At 36.4% G+C, this 13,138-nt stretch overlaps 1 protein-coding gene across 1 annotated transcript in view; it reads left to right on the top strand.

Moving 5' to 3' along the window:
• LOC117925156 (probable anion transporter 6, chloroplastic) overlaps positions 1 to 13,138 on the top strand; it is a 47,434-nt gene that overhangs the window by 22,992 nt on the left and 11,304 nt on the right. The window contains exons 9-10 of the mRNA XM_034844055.1: positions 8,164 to 8,279; positions 10,302 to 10,338. Coding sequence (XP_034699946.1) covers positions 8,164 to 8,279; positions 10,302 to 10,338 — 153 coding nt within the window. The remainder of the gene's footprint in view (positions 1 to 8,163; positions 8,280 to 10,301; positions 10,339 to 13,138) is intronic.

The following is a 13,138-nucleotide window of genomic DNA, read 5'->3' as shown; positions in this document are numbered from 1 at the left end:
TTCAGGCAAGTCAACCAATTCCCAAGTTTTGCTTTTCTCAAGTTCCTCCATGTCCACTCGCATAGCTTGTCTCCATTCCTCACTGTATAGAGCTTCAGATAGAGTGTTAGGGATGGATATACTGTTTAGGCTCATGAGGAAGCTTTTATGAGACGATGATAGGTTCTTATATGACACAAAATGTGACAGTAGGTAGAGTGGATGCTTGGTGTATTCTCTAGTACTTTCCTAATGGCAATGGGCAGATCATGGTCAAGACTATCAAGAGGTGCAAGTGAATTTTCAAAAGTAGGGTAAAAAACGGGTGTTACCTCTTTTTTCAGGGTTGATTCGGACTCTTAGACTTGCAAGAGGTCAGGAATGCGTGCCTTCCTCCTTGAATACACTTGCAAAGGCCATGTGGGACCAAGGATTTCATTTACCTTAGTTGAAGACTTTGAATTTTGACTCGGAGGTTGAGACTCAAGTTCTTGGATCGAGATAACATGTGGATTTGGAGACTCAGACCATTGACTTGGACTAGATTGAGACTCGAGTTGAATAGACGACGAAGAAGAAAGCTCCAACAAAAACAAATCTTGATCCTCATTTTCCATCAATGATGTCTCCTCCTGAAGATAAGGAGTGAGAAAATATGGTTCATTCTCGAAAAAAGTGATATCGGCAGACACATAAAATTTCCTCGTAGGAGGATGATAACATTTGTAACCTTTTTTAGTAAAGAAATATCCCACAAAGACACACCGAATAGCTCTTGGATCAAGTTTTCCCCAGTTTTGAGCATGAACATGAACAAATGAGACACAACCAAAGATTCAAGAAACAAGGTTATTGGAGGTATTGAAGTTCGGGTAGAATTTCGAAAAGACTTCCATAGGACTTTTGAACCCCAACACACTTGAAGGTAATCGGTTTATAAGGTAGGTAGCCATGATGACAGCCTCTTCCCGGTATGTCTTTGGCACATTGTTTTGAAACAAAAAAAACATGGGTTAAAGCTAGCAAATGACCATTCTTCCGTTCAATGACCCCATTTTGTTGTGGAATGCTTACATAGGAAGATTCCTAAATGATTTTCTTCTTTTGAAATTGAGGAGATAAGACCTGATTAAAGTAATCACGAGCATTATCAGACTTGAATCTTTTTATTGCCACACCAAAGTGATTTTTGACAATGCTATGAAACATTAGGAACACAATATTGACATCAGATTTTTGTCTCATAAGATAGGGCCAAGTAACACGAGTGCAATCATTAATAAAGGAAACAAAGGTACACAATGGTGTTTGGAAAATTCACAAATATCACAATGAAGACTTTCCACATCAATTCCTTTGAACAATAACAGGAACAAAATTTTCAGAACACTAAAAGACGAATGCCCTAAACGACAATGATGTAGCCAAATTTTAGCTTTATTGGAAACAATTTCAAAAATAAACAACCTAGGTAAATTATTTTCAGTCCTACTTGGATTGCTTGATGCTTCAGGGTGGTACATCCCATCCTTTTCTCTAGCACGTCCAATCATCCTCCCCGAGTCCTGGTCCTGAAAAACATAATGAGTTGGGTGGAAAATGACACTACAATTCATGTCTTATGTGAGTTTATGGATTAAAACAAGATTGGTAGACAATTTAGGAACATATAAAACAATTTTCAAGACTAGGGAATGATGTATTTTAATTTCACCCTAGCAATAGTGATTAATGACCCATCAACCGTCGCAATCTTTTTATTGTTGAGGCATTGATTATAGGTACTAAATTTGAGGGAAGAATTTTTCATGTAGTCTTTTGCTCTTGAGTCAATGACCCAAGAGTTTGGAAAATTAATATCCGAAGCACTTAACACATGAGAGATAAGAGACTTACCCGCGAATGCCAATGAGCAAGCACTCGAGGGTTTTTCTAGAGTTTCTCAATCTTTTCTTTGTTGAACTCTCCAATGTCTTGGGAACTCTCATTATCTAATTAAGTAGCAGAAATATGAGCCTGACCCTGATTACCTTGTTGTCCGCCTTTACTGTTTCAGTTTTTCCCAAAATTAGGCGATTTTCCATGTAATTTCTAGCAATGATTTTTTTCATGGCTTGGTTTTTTTACAGTAATTGCACAAACAATTATCTTTGTTGTCTGCTTTGGACAAATCTACCCTGCCATTCCCATGATTGGAAACCTGATTTGGTCCACCATTGGAAAGCATTGTCATATTTCCATTCGAGACCCTTGGTGTGGGGATGTGGAGCTGGCTCGGAGGTTCCCTCAACTCTTCAATGTGGCTGCCCAAAGGAATGCCACAGTGGGGGATATGTGGGACCAGAATTCTGGCCAAGGAGGTTGGAATCTAAGGTTCATTAGAGGCTTCAATGATTGGGAGCTGGACATGGTAGACGAATTACTCCAAATTTTAAGGAGTCAAAGAATTACCTTGGAGGAGGACTCAACCTTATGGAAGGAAGGAAAAAATGGGAAGTTTGGCGTTAAGGAAGCGTATGGTTTGATGACTAGCCCTAGTGTTTCTATGTTTCCTAAAAAGGGCATTTAGGTGGAGAACGTTCCTTCTAAGCTAGCGTTCTTTGCGTGGGAAGCTACTTGGGGGAGGGTTCTTACCCTTGATAGACTTCAAAAGAGAGGATGACAGTTTCCTAATCGTTGTTATTTATGTGGTAGTGACGAGGAAAATGTAAATCACCTACTTATTCATTGTACAGTGGCTAGTGTGTTGTGGGGGATTGTTCTTAGTTTGTTTGGAGCCCAGTGGGTCTTTCCAGAATCTGTAAAGGAGGTGGTTCTTAGCTGGAAGGGTTTTTTTGTGCGTAAAAAGAGGGAGAAAATTTGGAGATCCATACTGTTATTTATTTTTGGACGGTTTGGAAGGAGAGGAATAAATTAGCATTCAAGGGGGGGGGGGGGGAAGCTAGCTATTCAGAAAGTTAAGAATTTTTTGTTTGTAATGTGTGGGGGTGGGCAAAATTGTATAGTGGTGCGGAGCCTCGCTCCCTTATAGGTTTCTTGGAATGGTTAGCCTCCAATTAAGGGTCGGTGGGTTTTTTGTTCCTTTTGTTTTTTTGTTGTGAGGCCATCGTCGCCTCGTATACTCCCTGTATGCTATGCGGCGTTTTGCCTTTTCTTAATATATGTGTTTACTTATCGAAAAAAAAAAAAAAAATTTCCATTCGAGACCATAGTCGAGCCATCTGTTGTTTAGGATTCAATCATCGCCCCTCACCTTCCTTCTTCTACACGAATCATAGAGATGGTCTCATTCAATGATGGCAACTCATCCCTTCCTAAGACTTGGCTTCGTTTCTAATCATATTCCACATTGAGGCCAACAAGAAACTCAAAGATTCTCTTTTTCTCCACAAATCTCTTGAGCAGGGCTGCGTCCTCACTACACATCATCTTAAGGCATTGATAATGATCCAATTTTTGCCATAGACTTTTCAAAATATTGGCATATTCAGTGATAGAACGATCACCTTGTCTTGTAGCAGAAATTCGCGTCTTAATCTCAAAAATTTGAGTCGCATCACAAACCTTAGAATAAGTCTCGTTTACAACATCCCAAATCTCTTTCGTCATGGTAAAAAACATGCATGTACCGCTGATTTTTGGAACCATGGAATTCCACAACCATGACATTATCATCGAATCCTCCTCATCCCATATGTGAAACTTTGGGTCACTCGGATCAGGTCCTTTTCCAACCAAATGGCTTAGTTTCCATTTTCCTTTCAAGAAGGTTCACACCAATTGTGACCACTGCAAATAGTTCTTCCCGTTCAACCTATACGTCGCTTGAATGTTTGGAAGCTCGCCAAGTGCGTGAATTGCAAGTGCTTCAGGTGCAGGGACAGTCGATGTGTTGGTTGCTTCAGACACCTTAGACATGACGAATAGTTCTTTGAGAAAGGACAAAAGACGAAAAGGGAAAAATAGGAGGAAAAAATTTATCACCAAAAAAAAAATGTGGATCTAGAAATTCCGAATATAAGAAATATGATAGAAGAAGAAAGAGATTTCTGAGAAAAATTTCCAAGAGACCCAATCAGCAAGAAGGAAAAGAAAACAAAATCAATATGTAGAAAACAAGAATACCAGCAAAAGCTGAGAATAACAAATCGCAGAAGAACGTGACACAAAACCAACAATAAAGACGCAAAAGAATTGCTAGAACAAAAAGAAATAGGTTCATATATATATAGCTACTGCTACAAAAAAAAAAAAAAAAAAAAAAACCCTCCTCTATAAATCCCTACAAATCAGGGATTGATATCAATACAATTGACCATACATGGGATTCTATATTTAAATTACATAGTTTCCTTAACTCAAAAATCCTATAATCATGTGACTTTCTAACACTTATTTGCAATTTGTTGTCTGTGAGTAAATTGTCTAAAGTTTTAATTGTTGTGTCACTTTTTTTTATTCTCATTGTGAATTTCAGGACCAGAACACAGGGAAGATGATTGGCAATGCTAGGATGCAAGATCGTCTCTAATATTTTGATGAAAAGGTCTTCAAAAATAAACAAGTCCAGAGCTTTGGTGGTAGTGTCAGTTTTACTTCTGCTTATAATAGAATAATGCTTTGGCATCTTAGACTAGGACATCCCGGTTTTTCTTATTTAAAACATTTTTTTCCAGGATTATTTAGAGGAGTTGATTGGAATTTGCTGCACTATGAAGCTTGCGTTTTATCAAAAAATCATTGAACGTCTTATAACACAAAGGCATATTCTCCATCAAAACCTTTTTATTTAATCTATAGTGATGTGTGAGGGTCTTCTAAAATTCATAATTTGAATGGAAAAAGATGGTTTGTGACATTCATAGATGATCACCCTCGACTGTGTTGGGTTTACTTGATGAAAAATAAATCAGATATTGAACAAATCTTCAAAGATTTCTATGCTTTTTTTGAAACACAATTTCAAATAAAAATCAGTATTTTAAAAACCGATAATGGTACTAAATATTTCAATGACCGTTTGGGGACTTTTTTTTTAAGGAAAAGGGCATTCACCATCAATCCACTTGTAGGGACACACCCCAACAAAACGGTATAGTTGAACGTAAAAACCATCATTTGTTAGAAGTGGCTAGGTTTCTTATGTTTTCCATGCATATACCAAAATATTTGTGGGGTGAAGCGATTTTAACTTCTTGTTATTTGATCAATAGAATGCCTAGTCGTATTTTGAAATATGATACACAATGTTTGCAAAAATTATTCCCTACAAATTGGTTGACTGCAGAATTATCTTTTGAAAGTGTTTGGTTGCATTGCTTATGTTCACATACCTAGCCATCTAAGAAATAAGTTAGACCCTAGGGCTGAAAAATGTGTTTTTGTTGGTTATGCCACAAATAAAAAGGGTTACAAATGTTTCAATCCAATTACAAGGAAATTTCATATCACTATGGATGTTCATTTTGTTGAAAATACCATTTTTTTTCACAAAACTTCTCTTCAAAGGGAGAGAGAAAATGAAGATCAGTTTTGACATATTTCTTCTCCAACACCAAATATTTCTCTTAATGATACTCTTTTTATTGTTGGGACTGAATTGTTTGATAGAGAAAAAATAAGAGAGCCTAGTCTACCTATGTCAAAGTATAGTGAGTTGCAAGCAAGGGGAGAAACACTCCAAAATAATAATAATCCTACTGAACTACGTGTTTATACAAGAAGAAAATTTCATCAAACTATTGGAGATAATCCAGCTATCCTGGAAGGTCAATAATCAACCCCACCGATTCCTCAAGGTCCAGGTATATCAGATTCCTCTTCTAATCCTATTCAATCCACTAATCTCGATGTTCCTATCGCTCTTAGGAAAGGAATTAGAACTTGTACCAAACACCCTATTGCTAATTTTTTATCTTACCATAAACTATTTGAAAACCATAAGGCCTTTACTTCTAAAATCACTAATCTGTTTATGCCAAGGAATGTTTAGGAAGCTCTTAGTCATTCAGATTGGAGGACAACAGTTTTAGAAGAAATGAATACCCTTAAAAGAAATGGAACAAAGGAGATTGTAGAATTGCCCAATGGAAAGAAGACTGTGGGTTGTAAGTAGGTGTTTACAATCAAATGCAAAGTTGATGGTAGCGTGGGAAGATACAAGGCACGTTTAGTGGCAAAGAGCTTCACTCAAACATTTGGGATAGACCACCAAGAAACTTTCGCACCAGTGGCAAAGATCAACTCAATTTGGATTCTACTTTCTCTTTTAGTCAAGTCAAATTGGCCTTTGCATCAACTAGATGTGAAAAACGCTTTTTTGAATGGGGATCTAGAAAAAGAGGTTTTTATGGACCAGCCGCCAAGGTTTGAAGAGAAATAAGGTAGGCAGAGAGTTTGTAAGCTGAAAAAATCCCTCTATGGACTCAAGTAGTCACCCAGAGCTTGGTTCGAACGCTTTGGGAAAGCAGTGAAGAGTCACGGTTATACTCAAAGTCAAGCAAATCATATGATGTTCTTTAAACATTCTTGTGAAGGTAAAATTGCTATCTTAATCGTTTATGTGGACGATATTATATTAATTGGTGATGATAGCTAGGAGATTGAGAGATTGAAAGGGTTGCTTGCTCGGGATTTTGAGATCAAAGACTTGGGAACCTTGAAGTATTTCCTTGGTATGGAATTTGCAAGATCAAGGAAAGGAATATTTGTTTCCTAGAGGAAGTACATACTAGATTTACTTGAGACAGGCTTATTGGGTTGTAGAGCTACCGAGACTCCTATTGACTCTAACTTAAAATTGCAACTAGTCAAGGTTGAGGATGTTGTCGATAGAGATAAGTTTCAATGTCTGATAGGCAGATTAATCTATCTCTCCCACACACATCCAGATATAGCATTTGCAGTGAGCATGGTTAGTCAGTTCATGCACTCACTAGGATAGGAACACTTTGATGCTATTTATAGGATCCTTAGATACTTAAAAGGAACTCCGGGAAAGGGTCTTTTATTTGAAGACAGGGGCCATTTGAGAGTTGAAGTTTACACAGATGCTGATTGGGCCGGGAGTGTAACGGATAGGAAATCTATTTCTAGGTATTGCACTTTTGTGGGAGGAAACTTGGTTACATGGTAGAGTAAAAAGCAGAATGTAGTTGCTTGGAGTAGTGCAAAAGCAAAATTCAGAGTAGTTGCTCATGGTGTATGTGAGATCCTTTGGATCAAAAGACTACTTGAAGAACTTAGGGTAATTAGTAGTCTTCCTATGAAGGTGTTTTGCGATAATAAGGCAGCAATTGCAATTGCTCACAATCCTGTCCTACATGATAGGACAAAGCATGTTGAGGTTGACAAGCAATTTATTAAGGAGAAATTGGAGGGACTCATTTGTATGCCCCACATTCCTACTGATGAACAAGTAGCTGATATACTCACTAAGGGACTACCAAAGAAGCAATTTGATAAGTTAGTGAGCAAGCTGGCCATGGAAGACATTTTCAAGCCAACTTGAGGGGGAGTGTTGGAAATCTCAGGAGATCCTAGGAGTTGTTATCCTAGGTGCTAGCTGTAAATATTTGTACAGCTGTAGAGATATTTTCTAGCTGTAAATAGTTGTATAGCTGTAGAGATTTTTTCCTATCTATTCTTTTGTAATCTGCCTATATAATGGTTTCTTGTACATGTATTAGAAATATATCACCAGAATATTTTCATAATTAGCCCAAACAGGATCTTTAAGTCTAATACATTATGGTTCCTGGTCTTGGGTCAGACCACTCTGAAAGCATCTGTTTGTTCCCTATTTTTTCTGTTGTTAGTCAGTCAATCTGCTCCACCAAATGTGGGAGAGGGCTGCATGTGAGGAGTTGTGATAGCAGCTTAAACTTTTGCTGCATAATGCCCCTAACAGTTCCAAGTGAAGTGGTTGGAAAAACTGTAGTTGGCGGGGACATAATTTTCTTTACATAGTCCTACTGGTGCATCCATTTGTTTCATTACCATGCATGACTGCATGACTGTTATTCGACCTGTTTAGATTTTTCATTTTTTTTTTTTCTGCCAATACATGTGATAGATGTAGTTAATGGTCTAGGAAATTTTCTGTTGGAAAATAATATGAGTCTACTCAGAATAGACCATTATTATATTATTGCCTTTAATTTAATATTCTCTCATATATTATAGGATGTACCATGGAAGGCTTTTTTTCAAACTAGAGCTGTATGGGCGATGATATATACTCATTTTTGCGGAAGTTGGGGTCACTATACTTGTCTATCCTGGCTCCCTACTTATTTTAGGTATCTCTTGTTGCAGTTAAATATTTCAATTTTTTTTGGTTTTTATTTTTGGTTATTTCTAAATTACATAAGCTCTTTCCAAGAGTTTTGCTCTTGGTTTTTTGTCCATATCTAGTTCCTTAATTATCTTTTTCCTATTTTATACTTGGTATTAGTGATATATAACATATTTTTATGCGGTAATGAAATAATATGAAAGAAAAGTTAGTATATTTCGTATTGGACTGTTCCTTAAGCAAGAAATTATCATGTTTTTAATGTAAATTCAGCATCTGTATGATTTTTTCTTCACTTCAAAGATGTTTATTATTATTATTATTAACTACTGCTACTATTTTATTTTGTGATTTGGTAACTAGTTTAAATACATGTTGGTCAATACTTGGTGTTTATCTGGAAATCTTCCTTTCCTTTGACTGGCAGACTGTTAAACCAGAAATCAGCAGGTTCAAGTTGTTATAGTCTTTCGGGATGAAATCACTAATTGTGTGAAAGAAAATAGAAAATAGTTTTGTTTTTCTCTTTTTATTGTTTTACAATATGGTTAAAACAAGGAAAAAGAAACAAACTCAGACAATTAATTACCTCCAGATTTAAAATGGGAAAGGGGTTTGGGAAAGGGAAGGAGTTATTTAGCTCTCTAACCTATAAGCTTTCGGTTTTTTCTCTTGAAGTCCTGCTGAAAAATGTAACCATGAAAATCATAAAGAGAGTGCAAACAGTTGTTTTTTCTTTTTTTTTTTTTGCAGCTTTTGTCTAATTATTTCAGCAATAAATGAAGGGCATACCTAATCATGACATTAATGGTTGGAGCAAAAGTAGTTTCAAGTTTTTTTTCCTTTTCTCATGTTAGGATCAAGGACTTAGTGATCTCATTTGAAAACCAATTGGCTATCAGTGAGGTAAAGCTAATCCTCTTTATGTGGTTTGATATCCCACTCATTCATACTCATCTTGGGGCTTAACCATCCAAAGGTACATAGTTAGGCTTAACCCATCCCATACAACACACCCATCTCAGGGTTTTGATTCATCCTGAGGCTCATACTAGTGCCTTGCCATCTCCACCATCTCCAACCTTACATACTCAAACCAAGATCATTTTTCAAAATCCATTTTTCCCAAGAAACAACATTGTTGCACACCTAACAATCTCTCTCAACATGCAACCCTTGTGACTCGAACTCATGACCTAGCTCTGATACCAATTTGTTGTGATAGTGAGAGTTCCAATGCAAACATGTTAGTTCAAGGGCACAAAGATAAAACCAACCACATGCAAAGGTACTAGGGTTTTAACATGGTTTGGCCAACCATGTGTACATCCACGGATGAGAGAGATTATTTCACTATACTATAGAAAATATTATAGAGGATAGAAACCAGATACAATTATTGGGTCTTGAAACATCCATCTTTCCTCATTCCTTGCATCTATACCTTGAACCACGAGCCCCTTAACTCCATTTGGTGTCACTCATTCTTCCTAACATCTCTATCCATCATATATGGTCTTCACAAACCCATCTCTATCTTATAACCTTTTCCACTCATGACCTAGAAAATTTATAGAGATAGTCACTTTCCTTATTCTATAAGGAAATCTAATATTTTAATGACGTATAAATATAAGAAATATTCTTTACAAAAAGGATTCTGTACTAATTAGGAATTTGAGACATTTTCCAACAATGCAAGTGTTATTTCTTTTTTAAGCACATCAGGTTTATATATATATATTGTAACATATAAAAACTGTATCATTAGCAGCCAAATATCACCTCACATTTCTGTGTGAAAAGATAAATTGTGGAAGTTTATATACATTATTGGAAGAACCTGTGGAACACCTCCTAGTTTTGTTTTAGGTTTTCTTGAAGGTTCTTATTTTTTGTTTCTTCAATGCATAGAACTTAGCATATGTATTGAATAAATTATTATTCTCTTATCTGTAAAGTACATATTTATCTTCCTTGTGTACTTTTAATTGCAAAGAAACTGAAATTTCACTTTACATTGCAGTGAGGAGCTGAATCTGAATTTGACTGAAGCTGCATGGGTAAGCCTATAATATTTCTGTGCCTTTAGCACTCTTTTAGATGTTCAAGCTAGAATGTGCAAATTTTTAGTGCCTCAGGACAGGGTTTGACATGAAATGCATGTGTATCATGATCTTTTATAGATCAGGAAGCATGCTCATATAAGAGAAGTGCATTTAATGAGTCTGGTTGGATTACATTTAGTCATCTTGCCCTTGATTTTTATGCAGAAGAAGAGTTGAAATTGAAGACCTAAGGCACAAAATGCTTGCATAAAGTCTGACTTTAGGTCTACTAAGGCAATTCTAATAGAAATCACCCAATAGGTTGGGGGACAAGGGGCTTGGGGGGTTTGGGTTTGAATTGGGTGGTTAGAGAAACTACGAAAAACTTTTTGGAAAATATCAAAGATAAAAAGAAAATAAAGCAATTGTAAGGTAAATTGTGTAAAGGTCAAAAGATAGAGATGAGAAATGCAAGCATAAGATATATCGTAGTTGTCAAACTCACCCATGTCCATGTCCTAGGCTTCTTCCAAACCTTGAGAGTTCTACACTATTCACCAAGAGTCTTCAATCAAGATTCAAGTCTTTGTCATGCTTGGTTTCCACAAATAAACATGGACCTTTACAATTGAGATGTCTTCACATAATTTCACAAGCACTAACAAATGAATGAAAATGATTTACTTTTTTTTTTATAGGCAAATAGGTATTATATTAAAGGATCAGTGCCTAACAAAAGGAGGTGCCACTAATGTATATAGGTGGTAAAAAAGTGTTGAAACCGTAGGTTTGATTTTTAGGGGTTTGAATTTAAAAATAAAACCAAAAGATAAGGCTTGACTAAGTCCTATTATTTTGGACTTTTTAGTTTAGATAAGTCCTAGATTTTTAGGAGTTTGAATTTAAAATAAAACCAGAAGATAAGGCTTGATTGAATCCTACTATTCTGGACTAATTAGTTTAGATAAGTCCTAGTGTGTTTAAATTTGTTTTTATCTCTAGTTTGAATTAGAGAGAATATTCGATGATATTACACAGGATGGGATTGCTTCGTCTATTTAAGTTCTTGATGTAAACCAAAAATTTTAAATAGAGTATCATTCAGTTTCTCTTCCAAATTCAATATGGTATCAAAGCCCAAGATCTAAACATAAACATGGTGAAAACTGCAATGACTGGCGAACGTCCAACAAGATCTTCGAATGTCATTTCCGATTCTTCTCTTGTCAATTCCGATGGTAATGGTGGTTCTGAAAATTCCATTCACCACATTACTGTCCACAAATTAAATGGCAAGAATTATCTCAAATGGTCTCAATCGGTAATGATGTATATATGTGGAAGAGGCAAAGATGACTACATCATAGGCACAAAAACAACCCCTACGAAGAATGATGCATCTTACAAAACCTGGTTTTCTGAGTACAATATGATTATGTCTTGGCTTACTAATTCCATGAAGACAGACATAGGCCAGACGTTCCTATTCTACAAGACAACAAAAGAAATTTGGGATGCAGCCAAGGAGATGTTTTCAGACAGCGAAAATGCAACAGAGGTGTTTGAAATCAAAAGTCAATTTCTAGAATTATGGCAAGGGGACCTCAGCGTGACCCAATACTTCAGCATTCTCTCCTGATATTAGCAAAAACTGGATGTGTACGAAGAATTGGAATGGGATTACACTAGTGACAACATCAAATATCAAAAAATTGTGAAAAAAAAAAAAAAAAAAGATCTTTACATTCTTGGTGGGACTCAACAAAAATCTCGATGAAGTTCGAAGAAGGATTCTTAGCACTAAGCCACTCCCATCACTTCGAGAGGCGTGTTCTGAAGTATGGAGGGAAGAGAGTCGAAAGAAGGTCATGATGAAGGATCACAAATCATCATAGTCCTTTTCGAGCAACGATGGATCAACCTTGGTCACCAAGGGACCAAATTCTCAACACTTTGATTCACAAAGGAGATCCAATAGGCCACGGTGTGATCATTGTAATCAAGTTGGTCACACTCGAGAAACCTGTTGGAAAATTCATGGGAAGCCGTCCAATTGGAAAAGTAACAAAACTCAGGAAAATAACCCCCAAGGTTATCGTGTCACCAATGATGAACCACCACAGTCTAATAACTCAGCCAACAAAACACCTTTCAGCCGAGAACAGATGGAGCTACTTCAAAAACTCCTCACACGTGATCCTTCGAGTACCTCCACTATAGGATGAAGTTCCATTGCCCAGAAAAGTATATGTTCCAAAGCCTTGAATGCTTCTTCAAAGTCAAATTCATGGATTATCAATCTGATCACATGGCCAGTGATATAACTCTTTTTCACTCTTTTCAGCCTTGTTCTGAGAGTTATAAAATTAAAATAGCTGATGGTTTTTACTCACTGGTGGCCAATAAAGGGAGTGTCATTCTTCCAAATAGCTTTAGATTGCTCTCTGTTCTTCATGTTCCCAAGCTTACGTGTAACCTGCTCTCTATAAGCAAAGTCACTAAAGATCTTAACTGCTTCAAAAGGACACACTCAAAAGGCAAGTTGCAATGTTCTTTCATCTTTTACAAGTTCCAGTGACCATGAAATAATGGTTTGGCACTTTAGGCTAGGCCACCCAAGCTTTCCATATTTGAAAAAGTTGTTTCCATCGTTATTCAGAAATAAAAGCTTAGAGTCATTTCATTGTGAGTTCTGTCAATTGTCTAAACATTGTCGAAATTCTTATGTTTCATAACCTTATAAAAAATCTCATCATTTTTCACTCATACATAGTGATTTATGGGGACCTTTATTAGCAATGTAACAGGCTCTAAG

The sequence above is a fragment of the Vitis riparia genome, chromosome 11 (genome assembly GCF_004353265.1).
Source record: "Vitis riparia cultivar Riparia Gloire de Montpellier isolate 1030 chromosome 11, EGFV_Vit.rip_1.0, whole genome shotgun sequence".
In the NCBI taxonomy this organism is placed as follows: Eukaryota; Viridiplantae; Streptophyta; class Magnoliopsida; order Vitales; family Vitaceae; genus Vitis; species Vitis riparia.
Note: the sequence above shows the minus strand (reverse complement) of the source record. Positions and strands in the feature narration are given on the sequence as shown.